The 17,258-nt window shown below is 44.3% G+C and overlaps 1 protein-coding gene across 2 annotated transcripts in view; it reads left to right on the top strand.

Moving 5' to 3' along the window:
• Window positions 1-17,258, top strand: part of TRRAP (transformation/transcription domain associated protein) — a 157,018-nt gene that overhangs the window by 2,206 nt on the left and 137,554 nt on the right. For both annotated transcript variants that reach the window (XM_066576375.1, XM_066576374.1), the window contains exons 2-10: window positions 6,154-6,315; window positions 7,060-7,109; window positions 7,305-7,415; window positions 9,553-9,657; window positions 9,742-9,825; window positions 10,957-11,013; window positions 11,406-11,531; window positions 12,231-12,308; window positions 13,736-13,824. In XM_066576375.1, coding sequence (XP_066432472.1) covers window positions 6,216-6,315; window positions 7,060-7,109; window positions 7,305-7,415; window positions 9,553-9,657; window positions 9,742-9,825; window positions 10,957-11,013; window positions 11,406-11,531; window positions 12,231-12,308; window positions 13,736-13,824 — 800 coding nt within the window. In that variant the 5' untranslated portion in view covers window positions 6,154-6,215. The remainder of the gene's footprint in view (window positions 1-6,153; window positions 6,316-7,059; window positions 7,110-7,304; window positions 7,416-9,552; window positions 9,658-9,741; window positions 9,826-10,956; window positions 11,014-11,405; window positions 11,532-12,230; window positions 12,309-13,735; window positions 13,825-17,258) is intronic.

Below are 17,258 nucleotides of genomic sequence, written 5' to 3'. Positions count from 1 at the left end.
GGGGGGGGGGGGGGGGTTGTCTCTCCACAAGGAGAGCACCCAGAAGGTGTGAGAAGACACCTGAGAGTTGAGTGAGGAGACTTATAAGGCCATGCATGCTCCTCTGGGTAATCTATGCAAATAAGGAAGATGGAGCAATACCTCTGCAGCGCCACCTATTGGATGGCAGCATTCCTTGGAATCGATGTACGACTCTTTACCAAGTCTGTAAAGCAATGATTGGGAATAGGAAACCAAGCCAGAATACCATACACAGACAGCTGTTTCTGTATGCTTTACTGGCTTGGTTTCCTATTCCTAATCATTGTTTTACAGACGTGTTACACAGTCGTACATTGATTTGAAGGAATGCTGCCATCCAATAGGTGGCGCTGCAGAGGTATTACTCCATCTTCCTTATTCCCATGTAGTTTATGAAGGCTCAAAGGTGATGACAGGTTCCCTTTAAAGGGGTTTTCTGGGATATTAAAAAAATCCCTTAAACTGGCTTAAAATCAAGAAAAAAATGAATCCCGTTGGCTTCCCATCTGGCACTGCAGCCCTGATTCCTGCCGCCAGTCATTGTACATGTGACTGCTCAGCCGCTCGTAGGCTTCAGAAGCTATAGAAGAACAACTGTTGAAGCCTGTGAGTGGCTGAGCGCTCGCATACACAATGACTGGCACGTGACCACCCGCCACTTCTGTGTGGTGGGCACTGGGGCCACACCGCTGGATGCGGAGCCGCCGGGATGGGCGATTAGTCTTTTTCTCTTCTTGATTTTTAAGTTCTTTTTAATGTTTTTTTTGACCCTCGTGTGTCAGTTATGTGATATCATTCAGGCTGGACAAAACCCAGGAGCCATTTACTTGCTTCTCACTTAGTTCAATGTTTTCTGCTGATCTGACTGTCCTCCGATGAAGGCCTCATGCACACGTCATGCGCGGATTCCGAATGTGGATGACCTGCGAGTCATTGCGTCAATAGGTTTGAAATGCTTGAGGGAGAGCCCAAATGATGCCTTCCCCCACCTTCCCGCCTGGTCTCCAAGCTACCTGTGAAGTATACGCCTACAAATCCGCAATGTAATTGCGGATCGAATGCTTCCATACAGGTCAATGGAGCCCGTCCGCTCGGCATCCGTGCTAAAATGGAGTATACCGCGATCTATTTTCCGCTCATGGAATCCGCATGTGTGCGTGAAGCTGAGGCCGCTCCATGCTATGGGCAACTTGAACAGTGGATCTACCGCGGATTCTGCAATTGAAATCCACCCGTGTGCATGAGGCCTAAGTAGGATTCACCCGGTTCCCACATAGTGGAAGTTGGGTTGTGGGAAGCCAAGATGTCCCTACTTCTTACATTGTGGCTGGCTAGGGTGTATTTCCGGGTTGGACTGTTTTTGCTTTGTTGGAGTTTGGATTGCGAATGTGTTACTAAGAGTCCTTTTTTTTTTTTTTGAACGAGTGACATCACTCCAGATTTGGCAGCATTAACCCTCCATAGCATGCAGAATCTGACCCAAATCTGAAAAAAAAAAAAAAAACCCGTTTCGGCGCGGACAACCCCTTTAATAAAGAAGTTAAGTTGTGATTGAATTGTTTTGTTTCTTTTATGAGCATTTGCAGTGGTATTGACCCAAAGTACAGTTTGACACATCTGTTGGCCTCCTCAAATCCCTTGTATCCTAATGAAGGGGTGTTGTGAATTACGTGAAGGGGTTTTCTAGGACTTAAAGTATAACTTTCAGAAAACTTTCAGACTGTCCTGGGGACATGCCAAAAGTTTTGATCGGAGGGGTCCAGGTGTTGAGATCACCGTTATTGGATTGATGGGGTCTCGGCAACCCAAACACCTCCGATCAAAACTTTGACACATCCTTCTGATGTACCAAGGGTTGAATAACCAAAAGAGTAACTGCAATTGGATCCAGGTGCTGCCACCCCCCCCCCCCCCACTGATCGCTCAAATGGAGGGTCTGCAGCACTCCCCTGATTGCCGTGGCCTTTTGGCTATCTTCGCTGCCTGTCAGCTCATCTCATACACTTAGATTCCTATAGACATTTACCCTTCCGTCTTCAGCTTACTGAGAGGAGCCAACTGGCGGCAAAGACAATTAAAGGGGCACATTTTGAGTGATCAGCAGTAGGACCCCATTGACATGTCAAAAAACTTCTAAAAAGTGCAGTTGCTCTTTCAAAAATTAAAATAAATAAATAAATCCGGCTCCCCTTGAGAAGAAATAATAAGGCTGCATTCACACAGGGCGGATTTGCCGCCCGCGGCCGCTAATCTCGGGATTAGCCAGCCATGTGGACGAGGTTTCTCAGAAACCTCGTCCACACGGGACGGTTAATCCGCTGCGGTAAATCCGGTTGAAAGCAGCATGTCTGTTTACTTTCGTTTTTTTGTTTATTTATGTTACAGCCGCGCTCTCCTCTATGGGAGAGCCGGCCGCAACGGAAAAGCATGCGGCCGGACCGCTTCAAAGCCGCCGCGGCTTAAACCGCGGCGGTTCTCCCGGCGGCAATCTCTCGGTTTTTGCTGCGGCCAAATCGCGAGATTTCCGACGAAAATACGCCCCGTGTGAACCCTGCCTAAGACTCTGGCCTCCCCCAGCTCCCTGCATGTCCTGCGCCGCAGCAGTGTTCTGGCTGCCAGGTCTGTGTCCTTGAAGGCTGTGGTCAGCCTGGATACGGGGACGTCGCAGACCTCGGCGTTTGAGTGCTGCAGCCTAGAAATGTTTTTTCGTCTGCTAGGCGCAGCATAGTTCATTTTTTAAGTTTTACTGCTGCAGCGCCTGGTATGCCGGCTCGTTTCCATGGACTATAGCCTTCCTATAGCAAACGCAGCCAACATGGCTAATGTGAATAGAGCATTACCTGTATGCCCATAGGAAAAAAGGATATTTAGTCAAACTTAGTATTTATTAGACTTTCAACGCATGGTGATTTTGTGGCTTGTTAAAGAAAAAATAAACTGCATGACTTTTAGGCCTCCTTCACATGGGCGACACCACATCGCTGCGATTCTCTCGCAGCAATCGTGCGACTTTGTAGCATCACGTGCGAGGATTTTCGGGGGGGGTTTGATATATAAGCTCTACCCCGAAAATAAGCTGTAACTAAAGGAGAAAAAAAAGTATACATCACCTCTTCAGCGCTGTCCGGGGCGCCGCCGCAGCTTCTCCCCAGGTCCCAGGACTGATCATCTTCTTCATCTTCTGGCCGGGGTTTGAAAAATCCCCGGCTGCTGGAAGTGCTGGCTGTGATTGGCTGACACTTAGCCTATCACAGCCAGTGCTCGAAGAATGGCTGTGATTGAACCAATCACTGCCATTCATCGAGCACTTGCTGTGATTGTCGCGGGCATATCGCCGGACCTGCGAGGTTTGTGTGTCGTTTTGTTGCATGCTACAAAACATCTCATGTCTGAAGGAACCCATAGAAAACCACGGGCTTCACATACGTGTGATTTGTAGCATCGTAGCAACGCTACAAAATCGCGCAACTTTGTCGCCCGTGTGAAGGAGGTCTTACACGGTTTTCATACTTCTATGACTTCTATGGGGACCTTTTGGTGCGCACATGCGTGTGTTTTTTTTTTTTTTTGTGTGTGACCAAAACGCATAGGAAAATACACCTGTGTAAATGAGCCCATTGAAGTCACTGATTTATCCTCTCGTGTATTCTGCACGTAAATTTTGTGCGCGCAAATACCTCCGTTATAATCTGTGGAAAGTGATTAAAATACAAATGCGTCCGTATTTCATCTACATTTATATCCATATTTACCTTCATTGGTATTATTTTCTGTTGGGGGGGGGGGGCAGATCTGGTTTTGGCCGTTTTCACATCTGCGTTGGATCCTCAGTTGGAGGTTCCGTCGCACATCCGGGTCAAAATACCGGAAGAAAAAGTGCTGCCTGCAGCGTTTTTTCTTCCATCCAAGAGCCGGCCAGCTGAGCGGAGACCAAACGGGTCCGGACCCCATTGTAGAAAATGCAAGAAGATCCATCCAATTGATGTCACTTTTTTTTTTTTCCCAAGAAACCCAGTTAATACGCATGTAGCATCCGTTTTTTTCACAATCATGTGAGATTTGTGCATTGCGAGACGCACAAATCGCGCGTGAATATAAGCCCAAAAGCAAAGATTCCCAAAAAAGGGGTTTTATTGGGGAAAAGTGGAAAAACCTAAAAAAAAAATTTAAGAATTTTTGGTATCGTTGTAACCGTACCGACCCTCAGAAAAAATGGATTGTGTCATTTATGCTGCATAATTAACGCGACTGTCCTGTGAATGGGTTTGCAGAAATCCACCAGCGCTGCAACAAATCTGTATAAAAGGTCATTTTACACGTCTTGATCTGAACTGCGCAACAAGCACCGGTCCTTGAGAGGCCCATTTATACCAGCCGATGATCGCTTAAAAAACTGCTCATCAGCGATCGTTTTAGCAATAATCAATGCGTGTAAAGCCACTGCTGGCTGATCATTAAATTCAGTCCAACATAAAAATCGTCCTTCACTTTTATCAGTGGTCCTCCACAGGGGAGTGCTGATAGCATTGTGTCCCCTGGAGAACAAAGGATCTGAGCGCAGACAATAGCTGCTTTCAGGGAAGGTTTCATTTGCACAACTAATTGGTATGTAAGTAGCTGAGTAGCTCTTAAAGGGGTTCTGACACTAAAAAAAAAAATTGTACTCCCCTTGCCTGGCCAGGACCGATCATCGGGCATGTCCCTTCCAGCCGGCATCTTCATCTGCGGCTTGTAGAAGCAGAGCAGGAGCGGTCAAAATGACCGCTTCCTGCTCTGCTCCGTCAGTCAGGCACTTCCGAGGTGAACGGATGGGCCGCCCACAGCAAGCACGTCACAAGCAGTGCTTGCTGTGGGTGGCCCGTCTGTCCTGGCTGAACTCCGAGATTCTGCACGTGCGCAGTGGAGACGCGGCCCGTCCTGACTCCTGTCAGAGGGCACCTCTCCACTGCGCATGCGCGCGATCCTGGAGCAAGAAGCAGAAGAACAGCGCCTGCCGGGAGATGACCCCCCTGATGTCAACAACAACAGGAGAAAAGGTAAGTATTATGTTTTTATGCTTTAACAGCCATTAAACCGTGGCTTCCCTTTGTCCATTAGGCAGACCAGGGAACAATGGCTGCTAAAGCATAAAAACATTATTCATGTCAGAACCCCTTTAATACTTTATGCAAAATGATCGCTCAAAGCTGTCACTCAAACTGTCGTTTAAGGATCATCGGCCCGTGTAAAGCGGCCTTAATACTGTTTCATCACAGTCGCTTCAGAACTCGTCCACACGTGATGTGCTGCCAAAAATGTTGATTCTTGGTGATGTATGAAAGGTGATCAATGATTGCGGTTGCTTGTTCATTGGGTGATGGCGGCACCTTTACAGGCCACATGATCAGGCAAACCAATGCTACTGCAACCATTCTTGCCCTATCGTCCGGCTGTGTAAAAGCCCCTTTACCTCTAAACACTAATGTACAGGGTAGGGGATAAATATTAGATTGTTCTAATGGTAAAGACAACTGTGGAAGGCAATGGCAAACCACTCCACAAAAACAGTCTGCCAGGAAAACGACACGATGTGACGTCACCTGAGGAGTCGGTCACGACTCGGTGCTTGCACCAGGGGCCTTTATTTTTTTTATATGTACGCAGTAAATGCAGATAATTTAGATGCAGGGTTTATAGTGTGGTCAGATGCCTCAGTTTATGTCAGTGAAGATGATGCAAGTTGCATAAAAACGGAACATGTAGGACAATATATTTAAGTAACAATGCAATAACGAAAAGGAAAAATAAATTCTCCTATAGTGTGTTGCCTATTAACCCTTTCCAATCCACTGTCTGACGTCTTCCAACATTCTGATTGAAGGCTGTACAGCTCCGATGTCAGAAGACGTCCGGCAGGGTATTCTTACTGTATATTACTGGCCGCTCCGTTGTCAGGGCCTCTCCAGCATGTCCCATACCGCAGTACTGGCTCTTGCAAGCAGATGGCGCTATTGTATAATGGCATAAAGAGAAACCCTAAATCCAAAATTGGATTGCAAAGTGTTAATAATAATGTAGCAAATTCAAATAGCTGTAGTGTGGACACATTGGTGGAAACAGATGTATTGACCTTTCATTGTCTTGCTTTGATAGGTGGGATGAATCAACTATTCTCACCGCATTACTAAAGACAACGAAAAAGATCAAGAAGAAAAATGGCGTTCGTTCCTCCGTCGGGGCCCACCGTGGTGGACCAGACTACATTGATGAAGAAATACCTCCAGTTTGTGGCCGCTCTTACGGATGTCAACACACGTATGTGTCCTGGGAAAGCAAGAGGAACTGCTAATATTATGGCCTCTCCCATCCTGTTGAGGATGGCCCACCTTATGGGACTGATCTAGAGTTGAGTGAACGTGCTCTGTCGAGCTTGATGCTCGTTCGAGTATTAGCATACTTGATGGTGCTCGTTACTCGAACGAGCATAAAATCGCGTTCGACCCCGCCCCAGCTTTTGGCTCCTCCCCGCTGTGACGTGCCTGTTTTGGCCCCTCCCTGCCACGACGCAGCGCGCGTCATTTGAAAATTTTTGGGAGGGGGAGAGGGGGAGGGAAAAAAAAAAAAAGCCCGGGACCCGGCGTCCCACATACAAAAATGTTCGAGTCTCCCATTGTAGTCAATGGGGTTCGTTACTCAAGTCGAGCTCTCGAATTTTACGAAAAGCCCGACTCTAATAACACGGACCCGAGCATTTGGGTGCTCGCTCATCTCTACACTGATCCAGTCAATTTTGTAATTATTGATCGCCAGCCCCTTGTCCCAGTACTCGGATCACAGATCTTTTGAGTGCCCAATTAGCAATGTTTTCTACTGAAATGTGAGGAAACTCCATCTTAAGGGTTTGTTCTCTATGGCCTATCTCCTTAGCAAAAGACTGGGTGCTGAGACTCTTAGCCATCAGCTCTTACCTCAAGAGGGAGATGGAAGTGGGGGGATATATATATTACAGGCCTCCAGTATTCTTCTCTATAACTTTTACTGTTTGTGTAAATGTTTCAGCCGATGAAACCAAGTTGAAAATGATGCAGGAAGTCAGCGAGAACTTTGAGGTAGGTGATACATACTTGCAAGTCACTGTATAGTTTTATACTTGAACTGTTTGGACTACAAGAAGTTCTTAAATGGCCCTAGACATCCCCTCCAGTTACCTGCTTCCTGGATGCTGTTAATTTGCTACTTTATCAGGAACAGTGATGCAAATTGCAATGAATTTTGTCAATTTTCATTTTTTCCCCCTCTCTCAGAATGTCACCACTTCCGCACAGTATTCCACATTCTTGGAGCACATCATCCCGCGATTTCTTACTTTCCTTCAAGACGGGGAGGTTCAATTCCTTCAGGAGAAACCAGCCCAGGTAATCATATTACTGGGGGCAATTGTTAGTAATAGATGGGCATCACTGGTTGGTAAATAATTGTGGGAGGGAACAAGTTCCTGTCCATCGCAGAAGAAGCGCTAGAATTTTAGGTTTCAAAGACCTTTTTTATACATATATTAGTACTAACTGATATACCCGGCTTCGCCCGAGTTAATTTGGTACTGGTGTTTATCTGGTGTTCACACAGAAAATCTTAGGAAGTCGTGGTTACTTTAGAGATACCGAGGAAAAACATATGTTCACCATTTTGCATAGCTCTCTGCGTTACCCAGGAAACACCACGGGGAGGTAACCATGCGACGTTTCCTTTATATAAAATGATCTCAGGAAGTGAGAGAATTAGATTACGTACGTAAATTTTGGACGCTAATTCTTTTGTGCTTAGAATTGAATAATCGAGTTGGGACCCATTAACTTTTTTCCTATTTATGACATAATCAATGCTCGTGCCAAATTTCATGTTTCTACGACATCGGGAAGTGAGAGAATTAGATTGCGTACGTAAAATTTGGACGCTAATTCTTTTGGTCTTAGAATTGAATAATCGAGTTGGGACCCATTAACTTTACCTATTTATGACATAATCAATGCTCGTGCCAAATTTCCATGACATCGGGAAGTGAGAGAATTAGATTCCGTACGTAAAATTTGGACGCTAATTCTTTTGCACTTAGAATTAAATAATCGAGTTGGGACCAATTAGCCTTTCCTATTTATAACATAATCAATGCTCGTGCCACATTTCAAGTTTCTATGACATCGGGAAGTTGGAGAATTAGATTCCGTACATAAAATTTGGATGCTAATTCTTTTGCGCTAGAATTGTATAATCGAGTTGGGACCCATTAGCTTTTCCTATTTATGACATAATCAATGCCCGTACCATATTTCAAATTTCTATGACATCGGGAAGTTGGAGAATTAGTAGTCAGTCAGTGAGGGCTTTCGCCTTTATATATAGATATACAAGCTTTTTAAGAAGATTTGGGATTTCACATCTTAATAGAATTGCAAAATGATGAGAGTATCAGTCTTGAGCCCATAAGATGTGGCGTATGTGTTTGGGTGTCTGACTAGTGTATGTTTGTGTGCGTGTATGTTGATAAATCACATCGGGCGCTGAGAGCTAAACTGATAAGATCTGATTACTGGAATGATGAAATTATCAGGTTTGAGCCCACTGGATGTGACGACTGCATGGACGTATGGAGTGACTTTGTGTGTGTGTGTGTGTGTATCTCACATCGGGCACTGAGAGTAAAACTGATAAGATCTGATTGCAGTTACTGTTCTGAAATTTTGTAGAATTGGTTTAGGAAATTCAAAAATTATTTGTCTGACTACCCATTATCCAGTGCTGAGTCCCAGTAGCCATCTTCCTGCCCCTAGTGGCCAGGAACAAAATTGTTGGAGGCGTATACAAGCATGCTGGTCCAATATCTCCACCATGGCCTATGCCAGATGATATTACGGTACTAAGCAGTCATCTGAATATATCTATGCTGATGCTTAGATACAGGTTTTGTTTTTTTTTGTTAAAACAAGCTTTCTCATGCCCCAAAATAATAAACCAGCTCATACTCCCCTTTCCCTTCTCCTTGCTGGTACCCCCTGGCGTCTCAGGTCTCCGCTCTGATGTTTTGTCTACAGGCTGCAGCAGCTTGTGTATGGGATGAGATGTCACTGGCTGCAGCAGTCAATGACCGAGCTTAGCGATTAATAGCGGAGTTATGTCATTGGCTGCAGCAGCCTGTGATGTCCTGTAAATGGGCTGCTGCAGACAGTAAACAGCACATGTGAGCAGAGACCAGAAGCAGCCAGTGGGGGAAATGCGGGAGAGGTGAGCATCAGCTGGTTTAGTATTTTGGGGCATGCGGAAGCTAGTGTTAAGAAAAAGCAGTAAGGGAATGCTAGTAGTGGGTGATCGGGTGACAGTAGTATGGCTTTTTTTAATGTTTTTTTTTTCCACCACAGTGAGCACTTTTCCACATTATAACTTGTATAGCCTCTTTAAGTTATGATTCTGTTTAGTTCTAGACCTCGCTGAGGACTATTTTGTTGATTTCAGATTGTACCAAGAAATGTTTTTATTCCCTTCTAATGTTTCGTGCAGCAATTGCGGAAACTAGTCCTGGAAATCATCCATCGGATCCCTACCAATGAACATCTGCGACCCCACACCAAAAATGTCCTGTCTGTCATGTTCCGTTTCCTGGAGGTAGAGTGATGCATTAAACTCTTCATTTCTAACTATGTTCAACCTACTTCTTGGCATGTAATGTTGGTTTATGTTTCCTTCTAGACTGAGAACGAGGAGAATGTTCTGATCTGTCTAAGAATCATCATTGAGCTCCACAAGCAGTTCCGACCACCAATCACTCAAGAGGTATGTTTGATATGGAAATATCAATTGCTCTGCCCTCAGCATTGTGAAAGTACAACTCCCAGCATGCACGAATGGGGCCTGCTTTGCTTTGATTCATTCAAAAACTGTTGGGTCAAAATACGCAGTACACCCCTTGATTAATGCGCTAAGAGGTCTAGTTTCCAAAATGAGGTAATTTGTGTTGGTCCTCCGCATTTTGGCCGCTCAAGGGGTCTACAAGTGCGTAATGGGGCCTAAAACGCCTTCAAGCAAAATGTCTGATCTGAAAGCCACCGGCTGCTCCTTTCAGTTTTGGCCCCGTTGTACATACGGACAGAAGATTAGGGCCACAATGGGTATATTTCTGAACACGGCACAAACGGGGGTATGCATTTTGAGGTGTAAATCCTCATTTTCATGTGCACTATAGAAAAAAATCCTCTGCTTAAAATTACGTATTTGCAAAAATATGAAATTTTATTTTTTTTCTACTCTAAATTCCATTAATTCCTGAAAAGAAACTGTGGGGTCAAAATACTCCTGACCCCCCCTCAGTGAATACACTAAGGGGTGCAGTTTTTAAAATGGGGTCATTTGTGGGGTTATCTATAATTCTGACACCTATGAGCCTTTGCAATCTTGGCTTGGTGTAGGAAAATAAAGTGTTCCTCAAAATGTTGATAATTAATGTTAAATTTGTATGTCTCCTAAATGGTTAAAAAAAAAAAAAAAAAAAAAAAAAAAGTTTTTCGAACGTGCATCCAGAATAAAGTAAACAGATGGAAATATATATCTGAGCAAAAATTTGTACAGTATGTTTGCACATATTTGAGATATTACAGTTGAAAATGTGAAAAAAATGACAATTTTTTCAACATTTTCCCAATATTGGCACTTTTAATAAATATACACATATTATATCGGTCTATTTTTACCCCCTAAATGAAGTACAACATGTGGCGAAAAAACAATATCAGAATCACTTGGATATGTAAAACCTTTACAGAGTTATGATACGTTGAACGACGCATGTCAGATTTCCAAAATTTGGCTCCGTCACTAAGGCGCAAACGGGCTTCGTCACTAAGGGGTTAATAGAATGGCTGCCTTATGCTGGCATGTATATGCTGATTTACCTTGTTTTTGCTTTAGATTCATCATTTTCTTGACTTTGTGAGACAGATTTATAAAGAGCTTCCTAAAGTTGTGGTAAGAGTTTTACTTTGTTTGGGTTGATTTTATTCTTTATGGGCCGGGTAGCTACTCTTTTGTCATTAAAAGGGCACTGTCAAAGGCAAGTGACATATCCATTTAATCATTCCGCCTTTTTTTTTTCCTTTCGCCCCCTTCTTTTCTTTGAACTTTCCTTTCCTCATCCCTTCGCTTTCCTTTCTTCTTTTCTTTCCATTTCTTTTTTTCTGCCATCCTTGCCTTCCCTGTGCACATATTTATGTCTGTGCTGCCTCACGTTAGGAGTTGGTGGGGGCAGCTCCACCTAGGACACGGCTCGTAGATCTTTGGCTTTTAGCGTAGGAGATCTGTTGGGCATGTGGGTTGATTTAGCTTTAGACTTCATTACATCGTTGCATCACTTATCCTAGAATCGCTACTTTGAGAATCCTCCAGTGATCCCAGAAAACACGGTTCCTGCTCCAGAAATGGTCGGCATGATTTCCACCATCGTGGTCAAAGTAAATCCAGAGAGAGAAGACAGTGAGACTAGGACGGTAAGTGGGGCAGTCAGAGTAATAATATAATGTTTATTTGTATAGTGCCATCATATCCCGCAGTCCTCCATGTTCCCCTCTTTATTATGTGATTTCATATAGAAAAAACTGAAAGGGGGAAAAAAAAATTGTGTAAAAATTGGTCTCTACCAGTTGCATTGGTCATCGGCATGGCAGTAAATGCTTATGTCCAAAGTAACTGGAAGAGACCGATCCACTTGTGGCTCCCACTTAACATTTTTGTTTTCCATTTGATGGGATTTAAAGGAAACCCGTCATGACCTTTGAGCCCACAAACTATGTTATGGAGCTCAAGGGTCAGAGAACAGTAGGTCTGGGGAGTTGTATTTTATATTCACTGGTCGCCACGCGCACACTGGTTGGCACGCGCACACAGTGACTCTTTTCAGCCCTCTCTGTTTGTGCGTCCTCCCATAGAGATGAATTGGAGAGTGTGTGCGCAGAGTGGGACGAAAAGAGAGTGGGTGTGTGTGTGGGTGGAGGGGGGGAACTTTGCACTGGAGGGGGCGCCTGGCGAGTACCAAACACTACTCCCCGTTCCTGGACCTTTTTAGCACCATAACATAGTTTATGGTGCTCAAAGTCATGCCAGCTTGCCTTTTAATAATAGCTCTGCCATTATGTATACAAGTCACTCATCTGCGATATACCTCAGCCCTATTGCTTTTCTTTTTGCAGCATACCATCATCCCGAAGGGCTCCCTTTCCCTAAAGGTGCTGGCAGAGCTGCCAATAATTGTTGTTCTGATGTACCAGGTAAGATGGACTCTCCAAGGAATATGAGGAGGCGCAGATAAGTTTATTATGTGGATGTTTAATTGTGTAAATAAATTTAAAGGGAAACGATCACTAGTATGTAGTGGTGTCTTTATATGATTTCTGGGGTTCAGCAATTTTGGTGCAACACATTCTTAACATTCGGTTGTCTACTGAAGGCTGTGTGATGTCAGGATGTTCATAAATTGCTGACCCAATATTGTTCAGCTGATACGTCTGTCTGTCTGTCTATATGAAACTTGGGTTGGCTGAGCGTTCGTCTGTTTGCAGTATGTAGAGTTGAGAAGGCAGCTGCCAGAAGCGCTGTCAGCAACTTATCCCCAAAGGGCACTAAAGGATTGGGTATTGAAATTCAGCACACCTGATCTTCCTTTCCCCAATATTATCTGTTGGTGGAGAGTCAGGAGAACCCCTTCCCAAACAATGGTCCTATTGAAATCTGAGGGTTTGGCCGACTGTTCCCTAATGTGTATGGTGGCATTTAGTCTTTGCATTTACACCACTGAATAGCTTCCAGATTCCTTACTAGAGGCAGGAACTAGTTGTGGCCACAAAAAATGCTAATGAGCATATCTTCACCCTCTTGACCAATCGGATGTATCTTTATGGTGGCAATAGATAGTAATTCATGTCTGAAAACGTCAATGCAGGTAGAATTTTCATTGTTTGAAAGACAGGGCTCCAGACGGAAACCAAAATGGTCACCATCTCCCAAGGTTTTGCAAATGGTAACAAGATTCTTAAGGTTTGTTGCCATTTACAATCAGCGCCGCCCACAGAGAGGATGTGCTAAGTCTTTTATTTTAACATTAATATAAATTAACATATATGTTTGTATATAATTTTGGTCACTGAATTCTTTATTTGGCTCCTCCATTTTTCAATTTAGGAGATGATGGTAATTCATTTATTTTTTTTAAGTTTGGAGCCCTTATATTTGTCCGCTTATAACATGACTTTCCAATTGAAAAACTGTCCGTGTTGCCCATGGTAAGCAGTCGCAATGTAACTTTCCACAACAGTTCAAGAAATGAAACTGAACTCTGGTTGCTATGGGCAACAAGGCCAGTTTTTCCTCCCTACATATTTGATAAATCAGGTGAATTTCGCGCTCAATGTGGAGTCTTTGCAGTGGCTCAGATGCATCTAAAAATACTGTAAGGGTCCATTCGGATGGTGTGATTCTTGCCCCCTGGTAAGCACTGCACCATGCGAGTAGACCTTAGTTATGCCCTAACGTCACAGGCTCATCAGTTGACAGATCACCTGTAAGCCGTGCATCTCTTGTAGGACACATTTTAATAGCGCTGTGAATAATTTATTGTATTTAACTTTGATGTCTTCTCTCCCTCATTTCAGAGTGTAGAATGTGTCTTGATGTGAAATCTGCTTTGATTTTCCTGCAGCTCTATAAATTAAACATTCACAACATGGTGTCCGAATTTGTACCGCTGATCATGAACACCATCGTCACCCAGGTGTCTACCAATGCTAGGTATGTATAACTCGTCATGCAGGCAAGCGGAGGTTAGTGAAGCCCGTAAGGTCATACGCTCATGGCAGAATAATGTAAGGTATAGTTCAACTGGCATCAGTTTAGTGTAGAGAAGTCCGAATTAATGAAAGGATTAATGTTCGTGTTCACCACCTGCTAACTACAAGTCGGGACTCCAGAGTCTAATGTCCTGATGTGAGCGGCCATGTTAGTTAAAAGCATAGAAAAAAATTACATTGAAATCTGCTCAAGGTGTGTAAAAACATTTTAACCCCTTCCTGCCACAGGATGTAAATGCATGTCCTGGCAAAGGGTTGCTTAACGGAACAGGACGTACACTTATGTCCTGGGGCATAGCGCGAGATCAGGACAGATCCAGCGCTATCCGGCAGCGGGAGCCGGTGTCACCGATAGCTGGCCTTCTCGGTTAACCCCTTCCCTGCCACGATCCATGTAGATTGCGGCATGTAAAGGGTTCATAGAGGGAGTGTGCCCCCTCTGTGACATAAATGGATTCTCACGATGAAATCGCGGAGAGCCCAACGGGTTGCCATGGCAACGGGACGCCAGCTACAAGTGTTCTGCATTGCCATTGCCTATGATCGCTATAACAAGTGATCATAGGCGTGATTGTACAAGTCCCCTATAGGGACATAAAAAGTTTAAAAAATAATGTAAAAAAAAAAAAAATGTAAAAAAAAAACACCTTTTTTGGGGTGCTTTTTCCTATATTAGCAAACATTTTTTTTAAAAATTAAAATCACATGTATTAAGTATCGTTATATTCGTAACGATGCATACAATTGAATACACTTTTTATCCTTCATGGCAAAAAGCATTAAAAAAAACCCTAAAAAAACTGAGGCAAAATGCTTATTTTTTTCATGTTGCCTCCCAAAAAATGCAATAAAAGTGATCAAAAAAGGCATATGTACCCTAAAATGGTACCAATGAAAACTACAGCTCGTCTTGCAAAAAAAATAAGCCCTCCCTGTGCTTCGTCCATGGAAACATAAAAAAGTTAGAGGTCTTTGAATGCAGTGATTTAGAAAAAAATAATTTCCAAAAAAAAGGGTTTTTATAGCGGAAAAGTGGAAAAACACACACACAAAAAAGAAAAATTTTGGTATCGTTGTAATCGTACCGACTCGTAGAAGAAATGTATTGCGTAATTTATGCTGCATGGTTCACGCTGTTAAAAAAAAAATCTATGGCAGAATTGATGTGTTTTCTCTCCCTGCTATCATAAAAAAAGTTGATAAAGGTTTTTTCAATATAGTCTCCGTACCCAAAAATGACACCAATAAAAACTACAGTTCGCCACGCAAAAAACAAGCTCTCATACGTCCGTGTCAACAGCAAATAAAAAAGTTACAGCTTTTTTAAAAATGGAGATGAAAATCCGCCAAAAATCGTTGCGTCCTTAAGCCCAGAATAGGCCATGTCCTTAAGGGATTAAAATAGTCCTAGTCTCCCCACTCAATCCTCTGCAGCAATCACTTCGACTGTCCCTGTTCCCTTCCCCCAGCGATGACGTCCCGTCACGGGGACATGTGACCACAGAACGGCTGTGCGTAACTCAGGATCGGCCTGTAATTAGCTGCAGCGCTCACACGTCCCTGTGACGGCTCATCATCATCACTGGAGCTGACACAAGAATGCAGCGGGGGTCCGGGGACCTGTGGGGGCTGCGGGTGTAGTGGCACTACAAAGAGGAAACGTGTTTACTGTTATGTATTCTTGCAGACAACCTGCAGCCTCTTTCTGATTGGCTGTCGGGAGCATTGTTTTGATTGGGCATTTCATCACCCAGCACCAGGTCTGTGATTGGTGGAGGAATTCCAGTCAGAGTAATTTGAAGCGTGTGTACGCTGTCAGTTGGCAGGGAGGAGGAGTTGAGACGTTGAAGGGAGAGCAGGAGGGAAACACTTTGTGTGGTAGTAGTGTGAGTACTAACAAAAGACCGCAAGAACCCCGATTAGCGCACAGATGTGGATCCTGCACTCATACATAAAATAATTTACCTCATGAAAAGCCGTAATATATTGAGGACCGCGCTCAAAGAAATAAACTCTGCTTTTGGTTTACGCTTATTCCTGGCGTCACAAGCTGATTGGTTGCCATCATACCCCGCCCGACCGACGGGCAGCATCATACTAAATTAGGACCGCCATACTAGCGACTTTACATATTTATTATTCTGTTGGTCGCTGCCGTCTTTGAGGTGGGAAAAGCCGCGGAGCCACCACCGCCGCCATTACCACAAAGCCTCGCGTCATGGGAGACTGGTTGAAGTATGGGTGTATTTCAATGTCATTTTTTCATCTCTCCTCATGTCCACGGGGAAATTCGGACCCGCACGGATTCCCCATGCAGAATCCCGCAGCGGGTCCCTCCTTTCCCGCAGACATGAGGCCAAGAAAATAGATTATACTCACCTGTCCGGACGCTGCAGGTCTCCCCTCCTTCGTGACGGATCTTCTTGCCTCTGCCCGGTGGATGTGCTCGCCACGCCGACAGCGTGCCACGCATCTTTTTTTGTAAACTCCTGCTTCCTGGTCCCAGCATAATAACAGCTGTGGGTGTGCTGCGGGACCGGACGGCTTCCATTGGCTTCAATGGAAGCCACAAGAGCCGTCCGTGCAGGAAAAACCACACAAAATGGAGCACGCTGCTGATGTTTTCCCGCACGTGCAATCTGCGCGCCAGAGAAAAATGACATCCGCAGGATTTAATTACCTGCAGGCGTCTAATGATTCCCTATGGGCGCGGATCATGCGTGCGGGAGACCCGCGCGGATTTAATAATTCTTTTTTGCCCGTGGACATTGGCCTACTTCTTTTAATAATTTCTCGTTTATTGTTCTTCAAAATATGATACAGAAATGGGTGGATTTTCGCCAGAACATCTGCAGAAGTAGATTGTTACAAGACGTTTTCACGCCTTCGACTGTAGAGACCAGTCGTCTTGCCCTTTAAACATTAAGGCTGGGTTCACACAAGGCGGATTTGCTGCGGATTGCCGTTGCATATCCGCACTGCGGCAAAACCGCTGCGTTTGCAGTGCAATGCAGCACAAATGAGTTTTGGAAAAAAGCTGTTCTCACAAGACGGATTTTTTTCTGCACTGCCGCAGTGCGGAAATGCAACTGCGGCGCGGTTTTAAAAGAAGCAGCATGTCCATTCTTCTGTCTTTTCCGCAGTGCTTTTTTGTCCATAGAACTCTATGGACGCAGGTAAATCCGCACCAAAATACGCTGCAAAATTTAAAAAAGCGCTGCAGAAAAAAACGCTTGCGGATTTTTCCGCAAGAAAATCCGCAAGCCAAAATTAACCTTTGAAGCGGTTTTGCCGCAGAAGCAGTTCTTCTGCGGCAAAACCGCAGCAAATCCGCCCTGTGTGAACCCAGGCTAAATAGTCATGCGGCATGGGATT

The sequence above is a fragment of the Eleutherodactylus coqui genome, chromosome 8 (genome assembly GCF_035609145.1).
Source record: "Eleutherodactylus coqui strain aEleCoq1 chromosome 8, aEleCoq1.hap1, whole genome shotgun sequence".
Lineage (NCBI taxonomy): Eukaryota > Metazoa > Chordata > Amphibia > Anura > Eleutherodactylidae > Eleutherodactylus > Eleutherodactylus coqui.
This window is presented reverse-complemented; position numbering and strand designations above follow the sequence as displayed.